This window comes from Bos taurus, chromosome 3, assembly GCF_002263795.3.
Source record: "Bos taurus isolate L1 Dominette 01449 registration number 42190680 breed Hereford chromosome 3, ARS-UCD2.0, whole genome shotgun sequence".
Taxonomy (NCBI): Eukaryota; Metazoa; Chordata; class Mammalia; order Artiodactyla; family Bovidae; genus Bos; species Bos taurus.
Genome location: NC_037330.1, coordinates 59,122,149 through 59,145,891, shown reverse-complemented (window position 1 = coordinate 59,145,891; position 23,743 = coordinate 59,122,149). Strand labels below are relative to the sequence as shown.

The 23,743-nt window shown below is 43.7% G+C and overlaps 1 protein-coding gene and 1 pseudogene across 4 annotated transcripts in view; one reads left to right on the top strand and one right to left on the bottom strand.

The window, feature by feature from the left end:
• Positions 1 to 23,743, bottom strand: part of MCOLN2 (mucolipin TRP cation channel 2) — a 73,742-nt gene that overhangs the window by 23,379 nt on the left and 26,620 nt on the right. For all 4 annotated transcript variants that reach the window (XM_005204398.5, XM_024989431.2, XM_059884661.1 and 1 more), the window contains 8 exons: positions 21,371 to 21,524; positions 13,442 to 13,526; positions 12,703 to 12,799; positions 10,672 to 10,771; positions 4,314 to 4,426; positions 2,975 to 3,124; positions 1,480 to 1,581; positions 1,211 to 1,333 (listed from right to left, as the gene is read on the bottom strand). In XM_005204398.5, coding sequence (XP_005204455.1) covers positions 1,211 to 1,333; positions 1,480 to 1,581; positions 2,975 to 3,124; positions 4,314 to 4,426; positions 10,672 to 10,771; positions 12,703 to 12,799; positions 13,442 to 13,526; positions 21,371 to 21,524 — 924 coding nt within the window. The remainder of the gene's footprint in view (positions 1 to 1,210; positions 1,334 to 1,479; positions 1,582 to 2,974; positions 3,125 to 4,313; positions 4,427 to 10,671; positions 10,772 to 12,702; positions 12,800 to 13,441; positions 13,527 to 21,370; positions 21,525 to 23,743) is intronic.
• LOC107132315 (large ribosomal subunit protein uL22-like) lies at positions 9,143 to 9,729 on the top strand (annotated as a pseudogene).

The following is a 23,743-nucleotide window of genomic DNA, read 5'->3' as shown; positions in this document are numbered from 1 at the left end:
CCCAGAGCTTTTGATGGCAGAGCCAGAACTATGCAGGCTTCTTGATCCTGGCCTCTCTCACCAGATATGCGTATAGAAAACTAGAATCTAAAATATGCCTGAGAGCTTCCCTGGTGGCTCAGTGTTAAAGAATCCACCTGCCAATGCAAGAGATGCGAGTTCCATCCCTGGTCCGGCAAGATCCCAACGTGCACTGGAGAAGCTAAGCTCCTGGGCCACAGCTGCTGAGCCTGTGCTCTGGAGCCTGGGAGCTGCAAGTCCTGAGCCCAGGTGCTGCAACAACTGAAGCCCGAGCATCCTAGACCCCGTGCTCGGCAACGAAAAGCCACCACAGTGAGAAGCCCACACGTTACAATCAGAGAGAAGCCCTGGCTCACTGCAACTACAGAAAAGCCCACACAGCATTGAAGACCCTGCATGGCCGTAAATAAATAAAATCATTTAAAAAGAAAAAACAAGAAAATCTGAACATAACTTTGTTGTCCTTGAAATTATGATACTGACTGCAGCCCAGTAATAGTTAAGAATTCAGATACTGAACTTTAATAAGGCAGTAAGATGATGCTGAAATCAAAGCCCCTTGCAAAGGCAAGATGTGTTATCTTTCTAATCATAACTAACGTGGTCATTCCAGGAGTCTTTATCCTCCTCCATCCATCCTCCTCAGTTAATCTGGATGAAAACTGTAACCCCTAGGACTTTGAAATGCTTTTCCTTACTTAATTTTCATTTTTATTATAGTGACTTCATGTACAAACACTTCTTCTGTGGTATCCAGCTGGGTTCACATGTGACCCCTTAAGCCAGCCCAGACAACCATGAAATAAATGTGCTCTCCGGTTTCCTGCAGTTCTTGTTTCAATATTCTAAAGTCACTTCAACATCCAGGAAAGGGAAAGAAAAGGAAAACTAACTAACAAAACAATAGACAATAAAGATATGTGTTCACTGATGTCAAGCGTATGTGCTGGAGAGAAGTGGGATGAAGGTCAATGCTAGAAACCCACTTTTTAAAAAAACTTTTTACTTATTTTTTGTTGGCCATGCTGTGCAGCACCGTGGGATCTTAGTTCCCTGGCCAGGGATGCAATCCGAGTCCCCTGAATTGGAAGTGTGGAGTCATAACCACTGGACTGCCAGGGAAGTCCCGAAACCCACTTTTAAGGGCCACAAGTGCCCCGTGTGCAGGAGGAAGAATTAGGCTACACACCTTGTTGTGATACGGTCCTAAGACGATCCAGCCGCAGAAGGTGTAACCCAGATAGATCATACCAGCACACGCGCAGAAGCGAAGGACTTTTGGCAACGAGGCTTGCATTGTTAAAATGAGCACCTGAAAAACACACACACACACACACACACACACACACACACACACACACACAAAATGGCAGAATGGGAGTTATTAAAAAGTAGCTAATAGATCCCAGAGAAATGGACCTGAATCCCAGTGGTGCCGCCCAGGGCCCACATCCTTACATTATATGCTTGGAAGTAACCCAAGTATCGGATGACGCCAACCCAGACAAAAAGTGTAGATGTTCCAAGCAAAATGCTGCACAGATTGTAGTTCGTGAGATTCTAGGAAATGAAAAAAAAGATGTATTAGTAAAATTTTCTATTCCACTCAGCTCAGGAACCTCCCTTGAAACTGACTGGAAAAGAATGGTCTGCCTGCCTCTCTACAGTGATTCTAAGAGTTTTTAAACTGAAGAAGAAAATAATAAGAGTGCACGATTCTGAATGTGTTTCTCATCTCCTTTTAGTATTGCAATTTGTTGAACTAAATCTTTGTTCAAGCAATACTCTGAACTAGAGACTGCATTTACCACTGACTTAGGCATTAAAGCACATAAACTAATGATGTTTGCTAAATATCAAACAATACTTTCCAGCTGTTAACACTTTTAAAAGAAAGCCCCAGCATGATCTGCTAACTGTGCTCTCAAGGACTTCCAGGTCTAACTGAAGAGACACATGCACAAGCACAATTTTAATACAATGTGCTATGTGCAGTGAGAGGCACAAGCCAGACTTCTTACATAGGGCTCCCACGGGCATGACCCCAGAGTGGTGCCAGCCTGGTTGACAGGCTGGGAGAGCCTTGCAAGTCAGCAGAGGCTGAACCAGGGCCTCAGGCTGGGAGCCCACAAGATAGGCCAGAGAAAGCGAGGGCGGGAGAGGGAAGGAGAGCTGGATGATGAGGACCCTGGAGACCACACTGAAGAAAGGCCACTTCATCCCAAAGGGGGTCTCTGAGGCAGAAAGGATTGTCACTGCAAGACAGACGCCAGAAAGATGACTCTGACGGCTGTGTGGATGGGTCCGAGGGGTACAGGGCTGAAGGCAAGCAACAATGAGGAGACCGCTGTGGCGGGAGGAGGAGCCACAACAATGAGAAGATCTAGACCAGACAGGAAGACGTCCTGGAGGAAGCGGAGCAGTTGCCATGGATGAGAGGGAGGTGTTAGAGGTCAGGAGAGAAGGCTGGTAAGATTTGCTAACTGAAGGCAGAGCATGGAGGGGAGGAGTCAAGACTTGGGAAACTAAATCAACTAAGTTACCCAAGAGCCAGGCAACTAGAGGCACTCAAATCATCCTCAAATAAAACCTCTATCCTTCAGAACCCCCATCAGTCATGGGTGAGCACCCCTGGCTCATGGATCAAGGGTCAGAGGCTACTTTTTGCAACTTAAAAAAATAAATAAATCCTGACCAAGCAATCAATCCTCTCACACTTCAATTCTTATTCTGAAGATGCTGCCAAGTTCCCGAGAGAACATTCACGGGAATATCACCTTCCACAGAACATCCACCTCCTCATTTTCCGCTCACAAAAAAACAGGTCAAAGGAGGCTTCAGTTTCATGGATGTGAGAAAAGAGAAAACATGAGAGTTCCCGCATATCTCAAGAATATGTGAGACCACCTAAAAGAATAGAAAGAACAAAAGATTTAAAATGGGTTGCCCTCACCTTGGCTTTAATTTCCATTTTTAACACGGATCCGCTTATTGTCAGGAGGTCGCTGATAATCACCAGGATATACCATTGGTTGATAAACTCCCTCTGGTCGGCATTACAAACATGTCGCTTGTACTTCTCCAGGAAGAACTTTAGGAATCTCTGCAGCAAAAAAAAAAAAAAAGCATTTCTAACAAACTGCACTGGCCTCTGGAAGGAAAAAAGTGCAGAACAGAGCTCTCGCATATCCGATGGCTTGACACTGCCTTTTCCAACGTGATGGATTCTCACTTGGAGGGTACAGATAACAGCCCACACCCTCTCCCACCATCTATCCCAGCTGGAGATGAGCACGCCAGTGAACTGAGTGACTCCAACACCCAATGCTGTGCTCTCCCTCCAACAGACTCTTGTTGAAATAGCTAACACAGAGTCCATTCCAAACGCTTTACATATTCTCAACACATTCAACCAGACAACAACCCTATGAACTAGGCACCATGGACCCCTCCTTCCAGAGGAAAGAATGGAGACACAGGGCAGCCGAGCCAGGACTTGAGTCCAGGTGGTCCAGCTCCTGGGTGTGGGCTCCCAGCACACCCCTACTCTCGTGCAGAACCCAGCCCCTGACTCTGGATTCAGAATATCAAGGGACTTGCGGTAGGGGTGGGTGGGTAAGAGAACTGGGTATTTACAAAATAAATCGACACAGGTCAAGAAGTAGAAAATAGAATGAAGACCGTTTTCTTGCTCCACGTGTGGTATTCTGATGACTTCCTACTTCCACTGACCCCAGTCTGTGTTTATACACGTGCCACGCACTGGGATAAAATTTGTGCTAGAGTATATGGTCACAGGAGTCCTAAGGGTAAAAAGGTAAAAGGAACCTCAGGGGAGAATTAAAAACTATTTGTAAAAATAGGATAAAGTATTTTATGCATCATTATAACCCATTTACCATGCCTTCCTGTCAAAATGAACTCTGATCTGATGACAAAAGATGAAACCCACACATACTATTACTCTGTTCTTAAGATCACTCTTGAATTTAAAAGGGTCTCATTTATTCTAGAAACATTCAATCTTGAGAAGTTCACTGCTGTGCATCTGTGCTTATTAGCTCAAGTTGAAGCAGGATAATTGTCTGATTCTACCTGACATGCCAGGAGCTTGGACTCATTCTCTACACCCCAGGTTGATTAATGCCCTGTTGGAGGACAATCACTCAAAGGAATTTAATTTAGTCAAGGCCCCACATAGGGCAGGATAACCCTTCATCAAGTCCCCACTGTTTGGACAAGCTGAAGGCGGAGGTCAGGAAGTGAGGGAGAATATTCCAACACACATTTACCTTTCGTAACCTCAGCGCAAGAACAATGGATCTTGTGCACAGGATAAGAGATGCCAAGCAAATCACAATGACAAATGCATCAAACACCAGGACATACTGAGTGTTTTTCTGAACTGAGAAACAAAAACAGAATTCAAACGTCAAACACACCTTACTTGGGAATAATTTCCAAACAAAATGGCACCTGGAAAATAAGATCAAATGATAAACGCTTCAACATCAGAAACAAATTACACTGCATTCATTCAGAGCTTCACAAACAAGTCAATCATTCCCTGATGTCAAATTATACATTAAAAACATATAAATTCGTAACAGATATACTAAAATGTATTATAAATATTTACCGTAGAGTAGAATTCAATACGGAGAAGGCAATGGCACCCCACTCCAGTACTCTTGCCTGGCAAACCCCATGGACGGAGGAGCCTGGTAGGCTGCAGTCCATGGGGTTGCTAGGAGTTGGACACGACTGAGCAACTTCACTTTCACTTTTCACTTTCATGCATTGGAGAAGGAAATGGCAACCCACTCCAGTGTTCTTGCCTAGAGAATTCCAGGGATGGGGGAGCCTGGTGGGCTGCAGTCTCTGGGGTCGCATAGAGTCGGACACGACTGAAGCGACTTAGCAGCAGCAGCAGAATTCAATAGAAGGTGGTCCATTTGGACCCTATTCAAAAGAGGCAAAACTACTGACATACTCTTGAGTTCTCTCACACAAAATCAAAATCATAAGTTCTCCATTAATGAAGGAACAAACATTTTAAAGGGCTTCCCTAAGTTGTGAAGATCTGCTGGAAGAGGGCATGGCAATCCACTTCAGTATTCTTGCCTGGAGAATCCCCATGGACAGAGGGCTACGGTCCATGGGGTCACAAAGAGTCGGACATGACTGAGCAACTAACTAAGCACAGCACAAACACCTTAAAATCCACCACTCAAAATCCCTGTTTCTGCTTCTCAATCTTACTATGCACTTTCCCAGCAAAGAGTGCCAAGTCAATAAGCTCTTCTTACTTGTGGGAAAAACAACCACTTGGGATGAGAGTACAGCGAGTAGTAATCAGATTTGTGTCTCTGTTGTTTCGGAGTACAGTTGCTTTACAAAGTGTACAGCAAAGTCAATCAGCTGCACATATGCATACATGCCTTTTTGTTTAAAGACTTCCTTCACATTTAGTCACCAAAGAGCATTGAGATTTGGATCCTGGAACACACAGTAGCACAGGGAATGTACTAAAGGAAGACCAAACTGTAAGCTTAGCTTCTCCCAGACTTTGCGGTGTTGTCTCAAATCCCAACGATGGCTCCGTCACTGGCAGCTTGCTGTTCTCTCCCAGCCCCCACCTCCTCCACCCTGAGGCCACTCTGGTCTTCCATCTTCCTTGCTCCTGCCAGGGGCTCGCGCGCACTCTCTCTCTCTCCCTCTCTCTCCCCACAGGGACACTGCACCTCTGCCTGGAACAGCACCCTCCCCATCACACAAGGGGATTATTCAGTCTTGAGTATTTTCTGCCTCAGGACAGAATCCCCTAAATTCTCATCCCTATTAACTCTTCCCTCCAAACCCTATCATAGCCCTGTCCACAGGTATACATACCTATAGCTTCATTTACTCCCCTTTGCTTGATGGTCACTGAACTTTGCATATTCAAACTTTGCATATTCAAAGACAGCACAGCAAGGTGCACAGAGACAGTATAAAATGAAAAAGGACAATCTCTGGAACCTGAGACCTGGCTCTGAATCTCGACTCTGCACTTGGAAGTTATGGAGTTGGGGAAGTTGCCTCAGTTTCCTCATCCAAAACAATGGGTACAATGAAAAAAAAATCTATTTTATAGGGCTGTCATGAGGATCAAGTAAGTTCATATATGAAAGCACCTAGAACTGCCCCATACATGTAATAACAAACAGAGCAGTTACTATACCATTTGATGTTCATCTTCCCCATTACATGATTGGTTCTGGGAAGCAGGGACTGGATATATTTTGTTCAACACTACAATGCCTGTGCTTAGCATAATGCTTCAGCATGCTTACAGATAAGTACAATGACCCCAGCAGAACATAAGACTACGATAATCTAAGTTGGAATTTGTGAAGGTTTGAGCAACATCAGAGGCAGAGAAGACACAGAAGGATAAGGCACAAAGTAGCAAGAGATGAAAAGGAGAGATTCAATGGGACTTAGGGAGTAAGGAAGGACTGATCAAGAATGACCTCTTTTCTGTCTTGGGTCCACTGGCTCACTCTGGACATTCATGACAAGAGAGGATGACTTGGTGGCGACTGAAACCATGGGTTTCAGCCAATCAGAGATGACAGACAGGAATGCAGACTAGGAAGGATGAGGGATGCAGGCAGCAGGGTGGCAACGTCTGGGAATTAGAAGAGGAGACACACTCAGGAACCGGATGGAGAAAGGCCAGGGAAGCAGGATGCAGGACTGGGGACAGGCCACCTTCAGGAACATCTGAAGTCAGGGTGCTCCACAGAGACACCTGTGCAGAGAAGGCATTGAAGAGGAAGACGGGAGCGTGTCCACAGATTTAGAGATAATAACGGCGTGAGCAATCTCGGCATGTGTCTGAGAGCAGCTCATCCAGTGGGTTACGTGTGTGGCCAGCTAGTAAATATAATTCACTGAGCGAGTTGCCCAGCCTTGCTCAGCTTCGGGTGCCTTGGGTCCACATGGAGGCACAGTTGTACCAGTCTCATGCACTGTTAGGAAATCAGGCAAACCATCCCTGTCAAGGGCTTGTTAGTGCCTCTCACGCAGCACTTACCTCCCTCTTTAGCATTTTCCACTTCACAAGTTAAAGTTTTCTCGAGATACTATCTAATAGGTAGGTAAGAACACAACCTGCCCCAAATCCAAGACCACCATTTTTTTTGTTTGTTTTGGATCCGTGAATGAGGCAGAGAATAGGGGCAGTTCTTGGAAAGATGGGGCTGAAATCTTTAAAAAATGCAAGCACAGCATCTGGTACGTTCTTTTCTGACCTATAACAAGAATAAAATCTCTAAGACTGCTTGAATTGGGCCTTATTTACAGTTAAGAAAACTGAGGCGTGGAACTAAGAAGATAAATTGTCCCTCATAACAGAGAAACAAGTATTGTATTTTTAAAATTTGATTTATTGAGATTACTTTGACATGTTACAAAAAGTATTTTATAAACATCATGTGTGTGTTAGTAGCTTAGTCATGTCCAACTCTTTGCAACCCCATGGACTGTAGCCCACCAGGCTCCTCTGTCCATGGAATTCTCCAGACAAGAATACTGGAGTGAGTTTTTATTTCCTTCTCCAGGGGATCTTCCTGACCCAGAGATCCAACCCAGGTCTCCTGCATTGCTGTTAGATTCTTTACCATTTGAGCTACCAGGGAAGCCCAAACATCATAACTGCTTTCTTATTCTACTGACATGATGTTATTCCCACAAGAACAGTTCCCAAAACTGGGTTTGCAAAACTCCAGTCCAGAGAGTTGCTTCTGGCAACCTGGTTAGGGAAATCCTACCCCACCACCCAGTCCTTCCAGGGCCCTGAGAAGTCCCCCACACACGCCCACTGCCACCTGTGTGACCCTGACCAACGCTTCACACTCATTTACATCACCTGTCGATGGGGAGTCCTGTCTGTCAGTACACATCCCTTCCAGCTCCCAGGCTCAAATGGCTACAGTTACAAAACCAAGTTAACAGGAAGGTTAGTGATGTACTGGGAATGGGTATTACAAGTCATAAAAGGCAACTCTGAGTTTGTATGTGAAAATGACCATCCTCTCTTTTTTTTGGATATCCTCTTTTATTTCACCTTGAGATAACAACTAACGACAAAGCTAGAGAAGTGTCAAGGGAAGTGTATGGATGGGAACGAATCTCAGAATGGTTTGCAAATAGCACAAGGACCCCCCAAGATGTCACCATTGCCTTTGTCCCCCTCCCCAAAACCAGGGCAGTCAATCCACCAGACAGCTTCCTACACAGAAGGAAAAAAAATCCACTTTCTAAGCTGTTTTCCAAACTTCGGCTTTCTAAGACTTGTCACATTATTTTAAATTTGCTCTCTCCTGGTCATGGAATCTGGTTTCATAGGGTGCAGCTTTGGAAGAAGAATATGCAAATATTTCTAGCTGTGAGATTGTGTTTCTCCCCACTGCCACAAGAGAGAGCTAGAGCTCCTCTCTTCTGAGTCAAGGCTCAGGGAAAACTTCCCAGTGTGGTCAGGGTGCCCGCGGGAAGGAAGGAAACCGGGGTCTGGCAAACCTGTTTAACTCACTTATTTGGTCAAGCGACTATTCCAAACCACATTTCCTGTACGACAGGGGTTAGCTTTGTTCACATAAAATAGTTGCAGTTGGGCTTGGAAAATTCACATCTGATCTGTGCCTTTCTGTATGGAGAATGCTGAGGAGTAGTAACCACTTTCTAACAGAAACTATAAGTATGTATTCTGATCAGAGGTTGAGTCAGCAAATGGAACTACAAAGCCAAAACTTCAGAATCATCAGCCCAGGTGGCATTAATGGTAAAGAACCCACCTGCCAATGCAGGAGACACAAGAGAGTGAGTTCGATCCCTCGGTGGGGAAGATCACCTGGAGGAGGAAATGGTAACTCACTCCAGTATTCTTGCCTGGAAAAATTCCATGGACAGAGGAGTGGTGGGCTACAGTCCATGGGACTGAGCAAAGACTGAGCACACGCGCGTGCGTGCACGCACACACACACACACACACACACACGTATTATATAGCTGAAAAGCCACAAAATTAGTCTAATTTAAAACTAATACAAAATAGCTTTTCTGGTAAGCATCCTGAGGTGATCCCTAAAAATGGTGCGCTATTCACTCGACCCAGAAAACCCCACAAAATCATGCAAATCAAGAGGTTCAAATCTTTGTGTTCACTTTAAGAACACTCGGAAACTGCCCAGGCCATAAAGGGTATGCATATCCAAAAAGCCACCAAGTATCTGAAGGATGTCACTTTAAAGAAGCAATGTGTGCCATTCCGTCGCTACAACGGTGGAGTTGGTAGGTGTGCACAGGCCAAACAGCGGGGCTGGACTCAGGGTCGGTGGCCCAGAAAGAGTGCTGAATTTTTACTACACATGCTCAAAAATGCAGAGACTGATGCTGAACTTAAGGGCTTAGATGTAGATCCCCTGGTCATTGAGCACATCCAAGTGAACAAAGCCCGCAAGATGCGGCGCAGGACTTACAGAGCTCACAGTCGGATCAACCTCTACATGAGCTCTCCCTGCCATATTGAGATGATCCTTACTGAAAAAGAACAGATTGTTCCTAAACCAGAAGAGGAGGTTGCACAGAAGAAAAAGATATCCCAGAAGAAACTGAAGAGACAAAAACTTATGGCCCGGGAATAAATGCCGCAAAAAATGAATGCAAATAAAAGTAAAATAAATAAAACTAACACAAAATAGTCAACGAGTATTTTACATTTTATTTTGTTCTAAGATTTGGTCAAAGGTAGGTTCAGTTAAACAAAACTTGTAAATGAAAAATCACTGACCACCCATTGTTAACATCATCCAAACCCCCTCAACAAGAAAGGGGTCTCAGGAGCCCACTTTAGCCTGTGGATCAAGAAGTGTTTTGTGAGTAATGACTGAGTAACCGACCCAGGTTTGTACAGGCTGCTGTCTGGGCTCTGAAGGCCTTGATCCTGCTCCATTGTCACAGGCTCAGGGCAAATCAGATCTTTTCCCAGAAGTGTTGCTCTATTGTATGTCCTGCTCTACCCGTCAAAATGAACCTTTGCTGTTTTGACCATCATATCTTGTGCCTCCACCACTTACTCTGATCCAGGACAAGCTAGAGATTTTCTAAGCATGTCAGTGTCCCTCATGAAGGTGTTTCCTTTCTTTCCCAGAGTGCTAGCAATGACTGTCTGCCAACTCTGGCTCTCACTGCTCGCTTTACATAGTTATTCATTTACTACTCAACATCCTGGAAAGTAAGTACTATTGTTACTCTCACTTTTCAGAGAAAGACACTGAGACGTGGAGAGCCGAAGGAATTTGTCCAAGATCACAGGCACAGGAAATAGAACCAAAACCCAAGCCCAGGCAGTCAGGCTCTAGAAACTGCTCCTAAATACTGGCCAACACAGCCTCTCCTACGAGGTCTATAATCCACATTTGCTGAACTGAACAAAAATGCAAAGCTTCAAAGTAGTCTTGACAGAAGCAAACATTCAAAGTGTGGTTTTCTGGAGCTCTTTCTTCTTCTTATCATCCAAGTAAACCCTTTATATACCCCAAATCCCCAGATGAAGTGTTCAAGATCATTCATAATCCACAATGGACAGGTATGTAACATACTTACTAGATCCAGAGATTTTCAAGTCTTTACATTCCTCGATTTTGGCATCACTGTTAAAATAGATTTTGATTTTGCCACTGTGAGCTTTATTGTCAAAGATAATCTAGAGACACAAAAAGATGAAGAGGTTACAACCCAGCAGAAAGTATGACGCGTTAGATCAGTTCTGCTTAAAATATCAATGGCATCCAAATGGTGATCCAAAAAGAATCAGGCCAATGAAAATGTCCTCATCACATGATTCCTTCACAACTTCCTATTATTAATGAAAACTGTGGTCCAAAGCAGGGGTCCCCATCCTCCAGGATCTAATGTCTGATGATCTGAGGTGGAGTTGATGCAATAATAATAGAAATAAAGTGCACAATAAATGTAATGCACTTGAATCACCCCAAAACCATCCTTTCCGAGTGCTGCCTCCCCCAGTCTGTGAAAAAATTGTTTTCCACGAAACTGGTCCCTGGTGCCAAAAAGATGCTGGTTCAAGGGGTGTAGACATGAAATTCTACTAAACCCACATTCAGATTCAGAGAAACCCTAATGCAAAACAGCCAAATGGTCTGAGGAACGAAAATGAGAATTCACCACCAATTTCTGACAAGAGAACACAAAGATGTCATTTATTACCCTGAGTGCAATTTATAAGCATTTGCTTCAATTTAGTCCTTTGGGTATGAAATTCTAGGCTTGTACTATGCTAGAGATTATTTTTCTATTTGCTTCAAGCACTGCATATAATGTTTTCAGGAGTGTTACATACAATGTTTTCAGATGTGGCAAAGATTGCTCCAAGGTTACGGGGTTGAATTTAAGATTTCCAAATGCCCTCAGTCTTCCACATTATATAGCAAGCATTTAAAGTATATAAGTGACATATACAGAGTATGTTAGGACTTAAGAGAAGCATGTTCAGGGCCTTCCTGGAGGGAATGAGGCTTTGAATGCCAGGACTAGTGGAAGTTTAGTCCTAGCTCATAGGTATAGAAGTGAGGTTTGTGTAGCTTAATTCCCTAACCTCTGGTTGGTCATAGAGATATTCTTGGATTACATTGAGAATGTGTAGCATGCATGTGGTTTGTAATCAAAGATGCTCAATTGTGGGTTCAATCAGAGATTTGATCATGGGTTCAATCATAGCTGAACCTACATGTTCAGCTCTCCAAGCTCTTCGCCTCGGATTTCATAATGCATTTTGCAATGTGCGGGTCACCCCAGGAGATAAATCATGCTACTTTCTGATCCAGACATTCTTCCCTACTTACACATCACAATTTATAATTACTTTTATTTCTTTGTTGACCTGTTTTTCTATCTATCTTTCCCACTAGGGTATAAGCTTCCTGAGGGCCATGGTACCTCTAGAGCATGACAACCTGCCTGGTGCCTCGTAGGGACTCATAGAGCACTTAGCAATTGTTGTTAAATGAAGCACACTTCTGAACTGCTAAAACAGCAACAACACATAACAGCCAGTTTAGCATTCAGTTTTGCCCATCGCTAAACCTGAGAGAAGGAAGGGGGACAGAGGGAGGAAGGAAGGAAAGAAGGGAGGGAAGAAAGAAGGCAGACAGGAAGGATTCCACGGCACATGGCCGCCCATCCAAAAATAAAAGCTGTGGCAATTGATGCTTTGCAGACTGGACTTCAGATCAAGGGGGCAGTTTCTGCCTTGAGGTTTGAAAACATGTGCTACAACGTTTGCAAAGACCTTCCTTTGAAAAAAGGAAAAACATTATAGACACTCAAAGCACTGGTCATAAACTAAAAAAAAAAGTATTAGGAGAGTAGGAAGTCAAAGTCCACTTTGAAAACTCCTCTTTTCAACCCAGAAATCTAGTTTTAAAAAGTTGGAACAGGCTTGCCTCATTTTTAGAAGTCACAGTGTCTGGACCAACGATGCTATAGCATGGCATTCAAACTGTTTTAAACACACTTTTGTCTAATACATTTATAGGCAGGTGCACTGTACACTCTGCAACTCCAAAAGGAGTCAAGAAAAAGGATAAAAAGTGGCTTAGTGAAATAGATACTTGCCATATTCTGAAAGACGTAACAGTCTGGAAGCTCTCGGGAATGAATCGTCTGCAGGTCAATGCCTTTGAGTTGAAAGGAGATGTCAATTTGCAAGAGCCTGAATAAAAACATATTACAAGATATACATTGTCACAGTCTTCCTACCCTACTCTACTTTCCCCATCCATGTCTCCTGGGTAATGAGACTTAAAAATGTATTTACTGGGGCTTCCCTGGTGGCTCAGTGGTAAAGAATCCACCTGCCAAATCAGGAGACATGGGTTCTATCCGTGATCTAGGAAGATCCCACAGAGCAACTAAGCCTGTGCACCACAACTATTGAGCCTGTGCTCTAGAGCCCGGGAGCCACAGCTACTGAGCCCACATGCTGCAACAACGGAAGCCCGCGCGCCCTGGAGCCCGTGCTTTTCACTGCAGTGAGAAGCCCTCGTGCCACATCTAGAGAGTAACCCCCTCGCGTCACAACTAGAGAAAGCCCGCGCAGTGCTGAGTCTTCACTGCTGCACGGGGGTTCTCTAGTTGCTGTATGTCTCAGGGAACTCAAACAGGGGCTCTGCATCAACCCAGAGGGGTGGGATGGGGAGGGAGATGGGAGGGAGGTTCAAGAGGGTGAGGACAAATGTATACCTATGGCTGATTCATGCTAAAGTTTGACAGAAAACAACAAAATTCTGTAAAGCAATTATCCTTCAATTAAAAAAATAAATTTGAAAAAACTAATTTAAAAAAATGTATTTACCGATAAAATTCCAGTCTGAAGAATGATGAATTCTTCCAGTCCTGAGGGTCCTTGGAGAGTGCCTCGAGGTCTAGGTGAATGCAGTCTAGGGCCATGAAAGAACCACAGTGACTGTCAGGTAGGAATCAGATGCTAAAACCAGAAGGCCAAAGTGTGATGAGAAGCACGAGGCTCACCAAGTTCCAAAGCATCTCAAATGTTTATTAATCACAACAGGAAGACCAGTAACTTTACAGTGGAGAGCTGGCAGGTCCCACCCTGGCCACATGATCAAAGTTAACATCATCAGGAATGAGATAAAGAGACATCATATGCCTCCTGAAATCATGTACCATCTGTGTGGCATTTCCACACCAAATACATAACCTCAATCCAGTCACAAAGAAACAGGAAAACTCAAGGAAGGGACATTCTACTCCCTAAAAATGTTAAGATCATAAAAAGCAAAAAAACTTCATTTTTCTCTAGATTACAGGAGACTAAAGATACATGACACCTAAGTACAGTATATGATGCTGGACCAGAAAGTTGGGTGTGGCTTTTGCTATAGAGAATATTAGGGCAATTGATGAAATGTGAATAGGCCTTGTAGATTATACTGTTGTATCCGTGTTAACTCGTGTTTTTGAACACTGTTCAGTTTGGGGAGAGGCACACAAGTATTTTGGGCTTCCCTGGTGCTTCAGACAGTAGAGTCTGCCTGAAACACAGAAGACCCAGTTTTGACCCCTGGGTCAGGAAGATCTCCTGGAGAAGGAAATGGCTACTCACACCAGTATTCTTGCCTGGAAAATCCCATGGACAGAGGGAGCCTAGTGGGCTACAGTCCATGGGGTCGCAAAGAGTAGGACACGACTGAGCAACTAACACTTTTACTTTTCTTTCTTTATACAAGTATTTAGAAGCAGAGACATCATGTCTGTCCCTTATTCTCATGTTTCAGGAAAAATTTTTATATGTAGGAAGAATGATAAAGTAAATGTGGTAAAATTAACTTTTTTGGTTAAGTACCTTTGTTTAGCATTTGGGAAGGTTAGATGAAAGATATACAAGGACATCTTTGTGCTAGCTGGCAAGGTTTCTGTTTAGTCCAAAAGTTTTTCCAAAGAAAAATATTAAGAGAGAAGAAAGGAATTTAGATTGTATTCAAATAAAAACAAATTAGGAGCTGTAAACTAAATAAGAATGATTCCAAGACCTTCACATAAAAATTAGTCTCATTGTTTTGTAGCCTAACACCTTGGCAGGAAACTGAGGAGGCCTGGAGACGATGAACACCTTTCATGGTCCGTGCCTTTCAAGGTCATCCAGCCCTGATGCCAGAACTGGCGTGAACCAGCCTGGCCAATTCTCATCCAGGCTGTTGCTGTACCTTGGCCCCACCTCGAAAATAGGAAAGTCAGGGCCTCCTGCAATGCCAGACACTAGCTAGGTGCTTGAGAATCTGGGCAGGGCCCATGGGTTGTTCTCTGAGAATCTTCTGCCACAGTTCGACTCTTTATTTGCTCATCTATTCCCTCAACTAGAGGAGAGGTCTGTGAGAGCAAGGGCATAACTGTTGTGGCTGTTAAACACTGCTTAGCATATAGGACACTCAAGCTATGGATGATACACTTACATTTTACGAAAATCAGGTATTCTGGTCCAAAACTGAGGACATGGAGCTGAATGGACAATTCACCAGCCACAATATTTAAGGGCAGGTGTCATAGCGGGTGTCTCCCTGTGTTTGGCAAATGGACCATTAGGGTCGAGAAGCAATTCAGTGCTGGTTTTCCTGACTGGGCCTTGATTGATACAGTGAGGATAGAATCAAAAGAAACTCACTTTTTACAGAAAAAGACTCATGGTGATGAAAATAGCAGACACATATGGGGACTTACTCTCTGCCAGGCATTGTGCTTGGGGGTATATATATATGTTCTCTTGTTTAATGCATTATCTTGTTTAACTCCTGCAGCAACCTTGTAAGATGGACACTATTGCTGCCATTTTACAGATGGACCAACCAGGGCACGGAGAGGCCAAGAAACTTCCTCAAGGTCACACAGCTAGCTGGTGGCCAACTAGAATGTAAGTCAATGTGCTCAATTCCAGAGCCTGAGCTTTTTTCCCCAGTACACTGATGAGGCTGACCCCTGAGTTTCTATTTCAGAAACTCAAGAGACCCAGGCTTTCTACCTGATGTTCAGTAAATATCTGCTGAAAGCTTTCAGAGGCCAGGCAGTGAAGACAGCGATGAACAAGATAGACAAGGTCCATATGGAGCTTACACTCTAGCGGGGGAGATAAACCAAGAATGAAAAATACACACAAGACGATTTCACAGTATGCACACTATCACAAAGACAGAGCGAAGTGATGGGGGATCAGAGGGTGGGGTGGCCCTACCTGGAGAGAACTGCTGGGGAGGGGCTTTGAGGCACTGGAGCTGTTTGAACTGACACCTGAAGGAGGAAGGAGCCCTAGCTGAGCACAGATCTAAAGGGAGTGCTCCAGACAGAGCAAACCTTGTGGTACATATATACAATGGAATATTACTCAGCTATAAAAAAGAACTCATTTGAGTCAATCTGAATGAGGTGGGTGAGCCTAGAGCCTATTGTACAGAGTGAAGTAAGTCAGAAAGAGAAAGACAAATATTGTATATGAAGGCATGTGTATGGAATCTAGAAAGATGGTCCTGATGAACCTCCACTGCAGGGCAGCAGTGGAGACGCAAACACACAGAATGGACTTGTGGGTGCAGTTGGGGGAAGGAGAGGCTGGGACGAATTGAGAGAGTAGCATGGAAACATACACATTACCATATGTAAAACAGATAGCCAGCGGGAATTTGCTGGGTGATGCAGTGAGGTCAACTCAGTGCTCTGTGACAACCTAGAGAGGTGGGATAGGGTGGGAGACAGGAAGGAGGTTCAGGATAGAGGGGACATATGTATACCCACAGATGATTCATGTTGATGTATGGAAGAAACCATCACAATACTGTAAAGCAATTATCCTCCAATTTAAAAAAAAAAAAAAAAAAAACTTTTTTTTTTTTTTTTTTAAAGTGAGCACTAAGATCCAGGTCAGAAAACTCTTGACTTGTTTGGGGGCTTCCCTGGTGGCTCAGACAGTAAAGAGTCTGCCTGCAGTGCGGGAGACCCGTGTTCAATCCCTGGGTCAGGAAGATCCCCTGGAGAAGGAAATGGCAACCCACTCCAGTATTCTTGCCTGGAAAATCCCATGGATGGAGGAGCCGAGCAGGCTATAGTCCATGGGGTTGTAAAGAGCCAGACATGACTGACCGACACTAAGATCCAGGTCAGAAAGATCTTGACTTGTTTAACAAGCAGCAAAGAGGTGGGAACAATGAACTAGGGGTGGGTATGAGGGCCTGAGCGGAGGCAGACGGTTGGCCAGTACTCTAGGGACTTGAGGGTTTTATTCTAAACAGAACAGGAAGCCACTCACAGATTTTGGGCCAAGGAATGATATGATTCCATTTCCCCAAGTTTAAAAAAAATATCATTCTGATTGCTGAGGGATAGGGCAGCGGGTGAAGATCCAAGCAAGAACGACAGAGGTTTGGAGTACAGAAGTGGCGATGGAAATGGAGAAATCAACACATTCAGGTTTGGGGCTTGAGCAACTAGGAATATGATGACATGATATGAAAACACTGCTTTCATTTTCTGGGATGGGGAAGAGTAAGAAAGGAACGGGGTGGCAGGGGCGGAGTGGGGGAGGTTTGAAATGTTCTGTTTGAACGCAACAGGTTTGAAATCCTTAGTTGTTGAGTTACAGTGGGGTGAATGGAGGAGGAGTCTGGAGTTCAGGGAGGAGCTGAGCTGAGAGGAGGGGTTTGACTTCTGATAGCTGAAACAGGTGGGCTCTGGTGCCGGGGGGGCCTTGACTATGGCCTTACCTCTGTAACACCAGGCTGACAGGGGGTGAAGAAGGGCTGTGCCAGGAGGCTTGCAGATTATGGTGGCAGCGTGAGTGTGTTCTGCTCTGGCCTGTTTCTCCAGGGGCATCAGCAGCTGGGGCAGTGCGGCTCACCAATGGAAGACCCTGGTGACGGTTGGGAGGATCCAGGAGAGAAAGAAGTGAAAAAGGCAAGTGCCTGCCCAAGCGGCTTTTGTAAGGGAACATGCTGATGGGTGGGGCTTCCCTGTTAGCTCAGCTGGTAAAGAATCTGCCTTCAATGAGGGAGACCTGGGATAGATCCCTAGGTCTGGAAGATCCCCTGGAGGATAGCATGGCAGCCCACTCCAGTATTCTTGCCTGGAGAATCCCCATGGACAGAGGAGCCTGGAGGTCCATAGTGTCGCAAAGAGTCAGACACGACTGGGAGACTAAGCACAGCAGAGCATAGCATACTGAGGGGCAGAGGGGTCCTAGCGTGTGCAGGGTGCGCTGAAGGCTGATGGTGATGGATGGTAGAAAATGTGTGAAGTTGGTAAGAGAGAGATCTGCGCGAAGTCAAAGGCCTTCAGCTGGGGAGTACGAAGCCAGTACTTCCCAAGTTTGATGTGTGTACATATCATTCAGAGATCTTGTTAAGACAGAAATGTAGACTCAGCAGCTCTAAGGGGCCCTGAGATTCTGCCTGTCTCACAAGCTCCCAGGTGAGCTCCATGTCACTGGGCTTGGAGAAGCAAAGACCCTTGGTCACTAAATCACGGCATCACCAAGTCTGACTGAGCCTCAGTTTCCTCAATTGTAAAGTGAAGTTCAAACTGAGGATATTTAAGGCCCTTCTACCTCTAACATTCTTATTCTAAAGGAAGAGAAAAAATAACATTTAAATTAAACTGATCTGAGTAAATGACAATATTCTGAAAGGAGGAGTAATATGTTAAAAATCTGTGTGCCAGATATACTATCCTAGGTCTTTTTCTCCTGTGTTTCATTCATTCTAAGATATTAATTTTTGTCACTTTCAATTGTTTCTAAAACCGATGACTCTTTTTTAAAATTGATGACATCTTAGATTTAGAGAAATGTGGCAGTATATGTTAGTGTTATACTATCTGTAAAATTTGCCTTATAAAAGTCTACTTGATTATTCAGATTCTTTCGTTGTGATAATAGAGTTACACTTTATTCACACACACACTAAGAACTCTGGAATCTGCCTTACCTTATGCTATAGTCACACACTTGGTGGCAGCAAAACCTAAGAACTGATGGCAAAAGCCCTAAGTAAAAAAAAAAACATCAAACCTCAAACAGAACAAACTGGTATTGGAGTAGCAGCCTCATCTTTCAAATGCTTCTCATTTACAGGGCAGAACACTCGAGCAGATGGAACAACAACCCTCCCAGAGACAAAGGGAGGGTGGAATGGATATGTTCTTAAAATGACAGGGGCTAATGCTGAAGTGGTCATAATGTTTCACGCTAGGAACATGTGGAAAGGACAACTTAAGAAATTCAAAATTTGCAGTATACAAAGAGAAGCACCATATTAGAATGATACCCATCTAAATGTTGTAAAAAATAGTTATTTTAACAGGATTCACAACAGTCTCCAGTGAAGCTGAATTGTAAAGCGATATGTCTAGAACAGACAGGGGTATATACCCTCAGCATGAATTAAGGGAAACCCTTAGTTTGAACTGTTCTATCAGTCATGCAGCTAAACATAAACCCCCCAGGAAAGCAGTGCAGGACAGATCTCTGCCCTGAGCACACTGAAGGGTGCTCCTCTTAATCGGAAAGGCACTGCAAAATTCATAAATAAGTCATCTAGGACAGCTTCTGCTAATTCACCTACTTAAACTGTAACACCATACCAATCAAGTCAAACTCAATCCCTATTTATACTGTCTGCAGGCTTCCTCCAACATGCCTAAGACCAGAAAATCGAAAACCCAGTATCAAGTGTTTTTAAGAATATTTTTACACCTTTTGAATAGATACATCAAAAAGTTCTCTTTGACAAGTTATTTTTAATAAGTCAAAAGATACAATTGGCTGGCTTCAGCAGTCTCTTAAAGTCAAATTAATAACCAACTTCTATTTGGTTAAAAATGGTCCATATGATAGAAAGGAAGTGACCAAGAACACCCCTGTCTGATAGTCTGGGAATAAATCCTGCTTTCTGCACTGTCTCACCTAGCCACTGATACCTACTTGGCCACATTTCTTTAATCATTTTTCTAAGAAAAATCAATTGAGGAAAACAACATATGAATCACTGGAAAACAGTCATATGATCCAATTAAGTCTCATTTTTAAAAGGACAGGTGGCTAGTAGTTTACTGTAAGCAGAGGGTCACTGGACAAGCTTTCAGCTCCACCTCTCAGTACTCATCACAGTTACAGGAATTGCCCAAGGCGGGGAGCACAGCTGAGAGCTCAGGAAAAAGATTCAGGGTGAAACTGGATCAGCCCCTGCAGACTGACTACAAAACAGCTCTCAGGATAGCAGATCCTGTGCTGCTGCTGCTGCTGCTAAGTCGCTTCAGTCGTGTCCGACTCTGTGCAACTCCATAGACGGCAGCCCACCAGGCTCCTCTGTCCCTGGGATTCTCCAGGCAAGAATACTGGAGTGGGTTGCCATTTCCTTCTCCAAGAAGATCCTGCGAGGCAATAAGATAAGGCTGCTGACCACAGAACTAGCTATTGATGGGTCTCTGGAAGCAACGTGACAGTGCTGGCTTGGGGCTGTTTGTTTTAGAGGCAAGAGGACTGGTCACATTTCCTCATTAAAGATTCTAAACAGATAGCCTGCTGGAAAAAAAGCATGAGAACCTTTGTTTTATACGCATGTCCCTCTATTATATTACCAAGACACCTTAAAATCGAGTTACAGGAAATATGGGCAAATGAACAATGAAGCTCTCTTTTTAATAAAACCACTCCAAATTTACTCTGCTACTAGGACCCTGATTCCTGACCTGTTAGCTTACTGAGGAGCCATGACAGATTATCTCTGCAACCCTAACCCTACGAATGCCTGAGGTGTGAAAGTTGTGCACCAGAAGTTTGTTGAATGAATGACAAAACCTCCAGAGCCTCAAGTCAAATACTTTGCATTTATATACGGTATGCTTTTAAATCCTTAATAGCATGTCACAAAACAATTCTACTTAATGAGATGTTAACTTTTGCCAAACGGTCTCCAGAGAAAATGAGTTATTAATCACAATTCTCCTTTAAGAGCATTAATATATTTAACTGGAGAAGGCAATGGCACCCTACTCCAGTACTCTTGCCTGGCAAATGCCATGGACAGAGGAGCCTGGTAGGCTGCAGTCCATGGCGTCGCTAAGAGTTGGACAGGACTGAGCGACTTCACTTTCACTTTTCACTTTCCTGCATTGGAGAAGGAAATGGCAACCCACTCAAGTGTTCTTGCCTGGAGAATCCCAGGGATGGGGGAGCCTGGTGGGCTGCCGTCTATGGGGTCGCACAGAGTTGGACACCACTGAGGCGACTTAGCAGCAGCAGCAGCAGCAATATATTTAACAAATGATCCACTTCAGTATTCTTGCCTGGAAAATCCCATGGACAGAGGAGCCTAGAGGGCTACAGTCCATAGGATCTCAAAGAGTCAGACATGACTGAAGGACTGGGCATGAAAAAGCAAGCATACCAAACATTTTAAATGTCATTTAACAAATACAGACTCATTTTTTTTTTTTCCCAAAAAGCCTAATCACCCCATCATGGAGAGAAAAACTTAAATAGGAAACACCTGTGCATTTACCCTAAACCCAACAATCTTGAGTTGCACCAAAAAGATCCAGAAATGTTCCTGTTCCAATCACAGCAGACCCACAGTTTTCTGAGCCAAAGCTCTTGGCAGGCAAATGTTAAAGCCTCAAATAGATTAGCTGAGTGGTTTCATTTGGGTTGCCTGTGCACGAGGGTGTATTTCACTCTTAACACACAAGATGATAAAGGCATAGAATGAAATTACCATTGCGTTACCTATTTCAATGTCGCTGTCAATATTCAGTGTCTCATTAGAAGGAAACATGGTCCCTTTCTTGTAATGCTGCTTACAGACTTTTAAAGCAATCCTGTTGTCTTCGCTTTCTCCATAACCAAGGGTTCCCAGAGATAAGTTCCTTAGCCGATGAAACTATTAAAAATAGTTAAATAAAAATACTTATGAGCCTAACAAGTTTCATCAGAAGTTACAACACATGGAACATACATTTAACTTTTTTTGTTTGTTTGTCTCATATTCCTCAACAGAAATCCCCAAAAGTAAAATACTACAAGGTAATTTTCTTGGGTTGAGTAAAAACATACTGCCCCCACAGTACCTGAAACTAAACACGTGGACAGAGGTTCCCAACTACTCAGAGCCAACTACTATCTCTCTGACCTCCTAGCCCACTACCGGCCACTGGCTCCACCCACCACCTCCCAAGCCATGTGGGCCTCCAGGCAGTTCCTGGAACTCTCAAGGCACACTCCCGCCTGGGGCCTTTGATGTGGCCTTTGCCTAGAAGCCCAGGTTATCTATCTGCAAGGTTCACTTCAGACCTTATGCAAATATTATTGCCTCCAGGAGGCCTGTCCTTATCACCCAATAAAAATTATAAACATCTATCTCTAATATACAGGCATCAACAGGCAGTCCAGTCTCCTCCCCTGCTTTATTCCAGTTATCATTTTCGACATACCTCTGAGGACCCAAGCCATCTAGACCCACAGCTTATATTAACACAGCTTTCCCATCTGCCTATCTGCACTAACACGGTTTTACTGGCCCCCATCTCACCAAAGAACTGGTGCTTTTGAATTGTGGTCTTGGAGAAGACTCTTGAGAGTCCCTTGGACAGCAAGGAGATCAAACCAGTCAACTCTGAATCAAGGAAATCAACCCTGAATATTCATTGGAAGGACTGATGCTGAAACTGAAGCTTCAGTACTTTGGCCACCTGATGTGAAGAGCCAACTCATTGGAAAAGACCCTGATGCTGAGAAAGACCGAGGGCAGGAGGAGAAGGGGGTGACAAAGGATGAGATGGTGTCACCAACTCAATGGACAAGAATTTGAGCAAACTCCAGGACACAGGTGAAGGACAGGGAAGCCTGGTGTGCTGCAGTCCATGGGGTTGCAAAGAGTCACATACAACTTAGCGACTGAACAACAACTATCTTTATTAACATGGATTTATTATTCCAGGAAACTTTTCCCCAGGAACTTAAAAAACAATAACTGTATTGTTTATTTCAGAAACATTGAAAAACCTCAAACAAATGACCGATTTGAAGATTCAGTCTAACAACTTCCAAGACTCTTTGAATACCTCCCCCAAACCCTCACAGGGGTTTGGGGATATAGGATTGCTATATCCACCAATCCTAAACTATTTTATGAGGACCTTTACCCAATTCTTATCAAGCTCCCCTCACACTGAAAGACCTGCCTTAAACCAGACTTCAAAATCTATATCTGGAGTTTGCACTCTGCACCCTACGGAAAATAGTCAAGGAGCACCCTGACTATTAGTCAACAGAGCACCTCTGTTACTACTGTTAGCAGTGAATTTAGTTTTGTTCTCAATATACTTTGTTTTGTTCATTTGTTTTTGGTGGGGTGGTGTTTCAAAGAATCAACATCTAGTACTATTTCACTTCTTTTCATTTGCCTGGCTCTCCCCTCTAGCATTAAGTTCTATAAGGACAGGGGTTTTGTCTCTTTTATTCATGATGTATCCCCAGTGTGTTGAATAGTACCTGGTACATAATAGGTAACAAAATATTTATGGATTGAGTAAATGGATGAATGAAAGAATAAGTATTTCTCTCCTTTAAACACTTTCTTCAGGCCTACCAATCTGGTTTCTCAGTACTGCCTACATATGTCATGTCCTACTCCATATTCTCAGGGCTCAGCTAAGCTTATTAATGATAAAACACCAAAATTGAGACTTAGAATCTTAGATTTGATCTCTCATTCATCAAACCTTCTGAGAATATAAGCCTATTTTTAGCTATTTGGCTATCTGATCTGGGATAATGTAATCTCCCAATAGAAGTGGGTGGGAAGGGATAAATACAAATATAAATCTTAAAAAATAAAAATTTAAATCGGCAAAATCTATTGTATGGAAATGTAGCTACAGAAATAGCAATAAACACTTTTTGTCCTGGGTGTTCTTTGGAAGGAGTGATGCTAAAGCTGAAACTCCAATACTTTGGCCACCTCATGCGAATAATTGACTCATTGGATAAGACTCTGATGCTGGGAGGGATTGGGGGCAGGAGGAGAAGGGGATGACGGGATGAGATGGCTGGATGGCATCACCGACTCGATGGACGTGAGTTTGAGTGAACTCCGGGAGT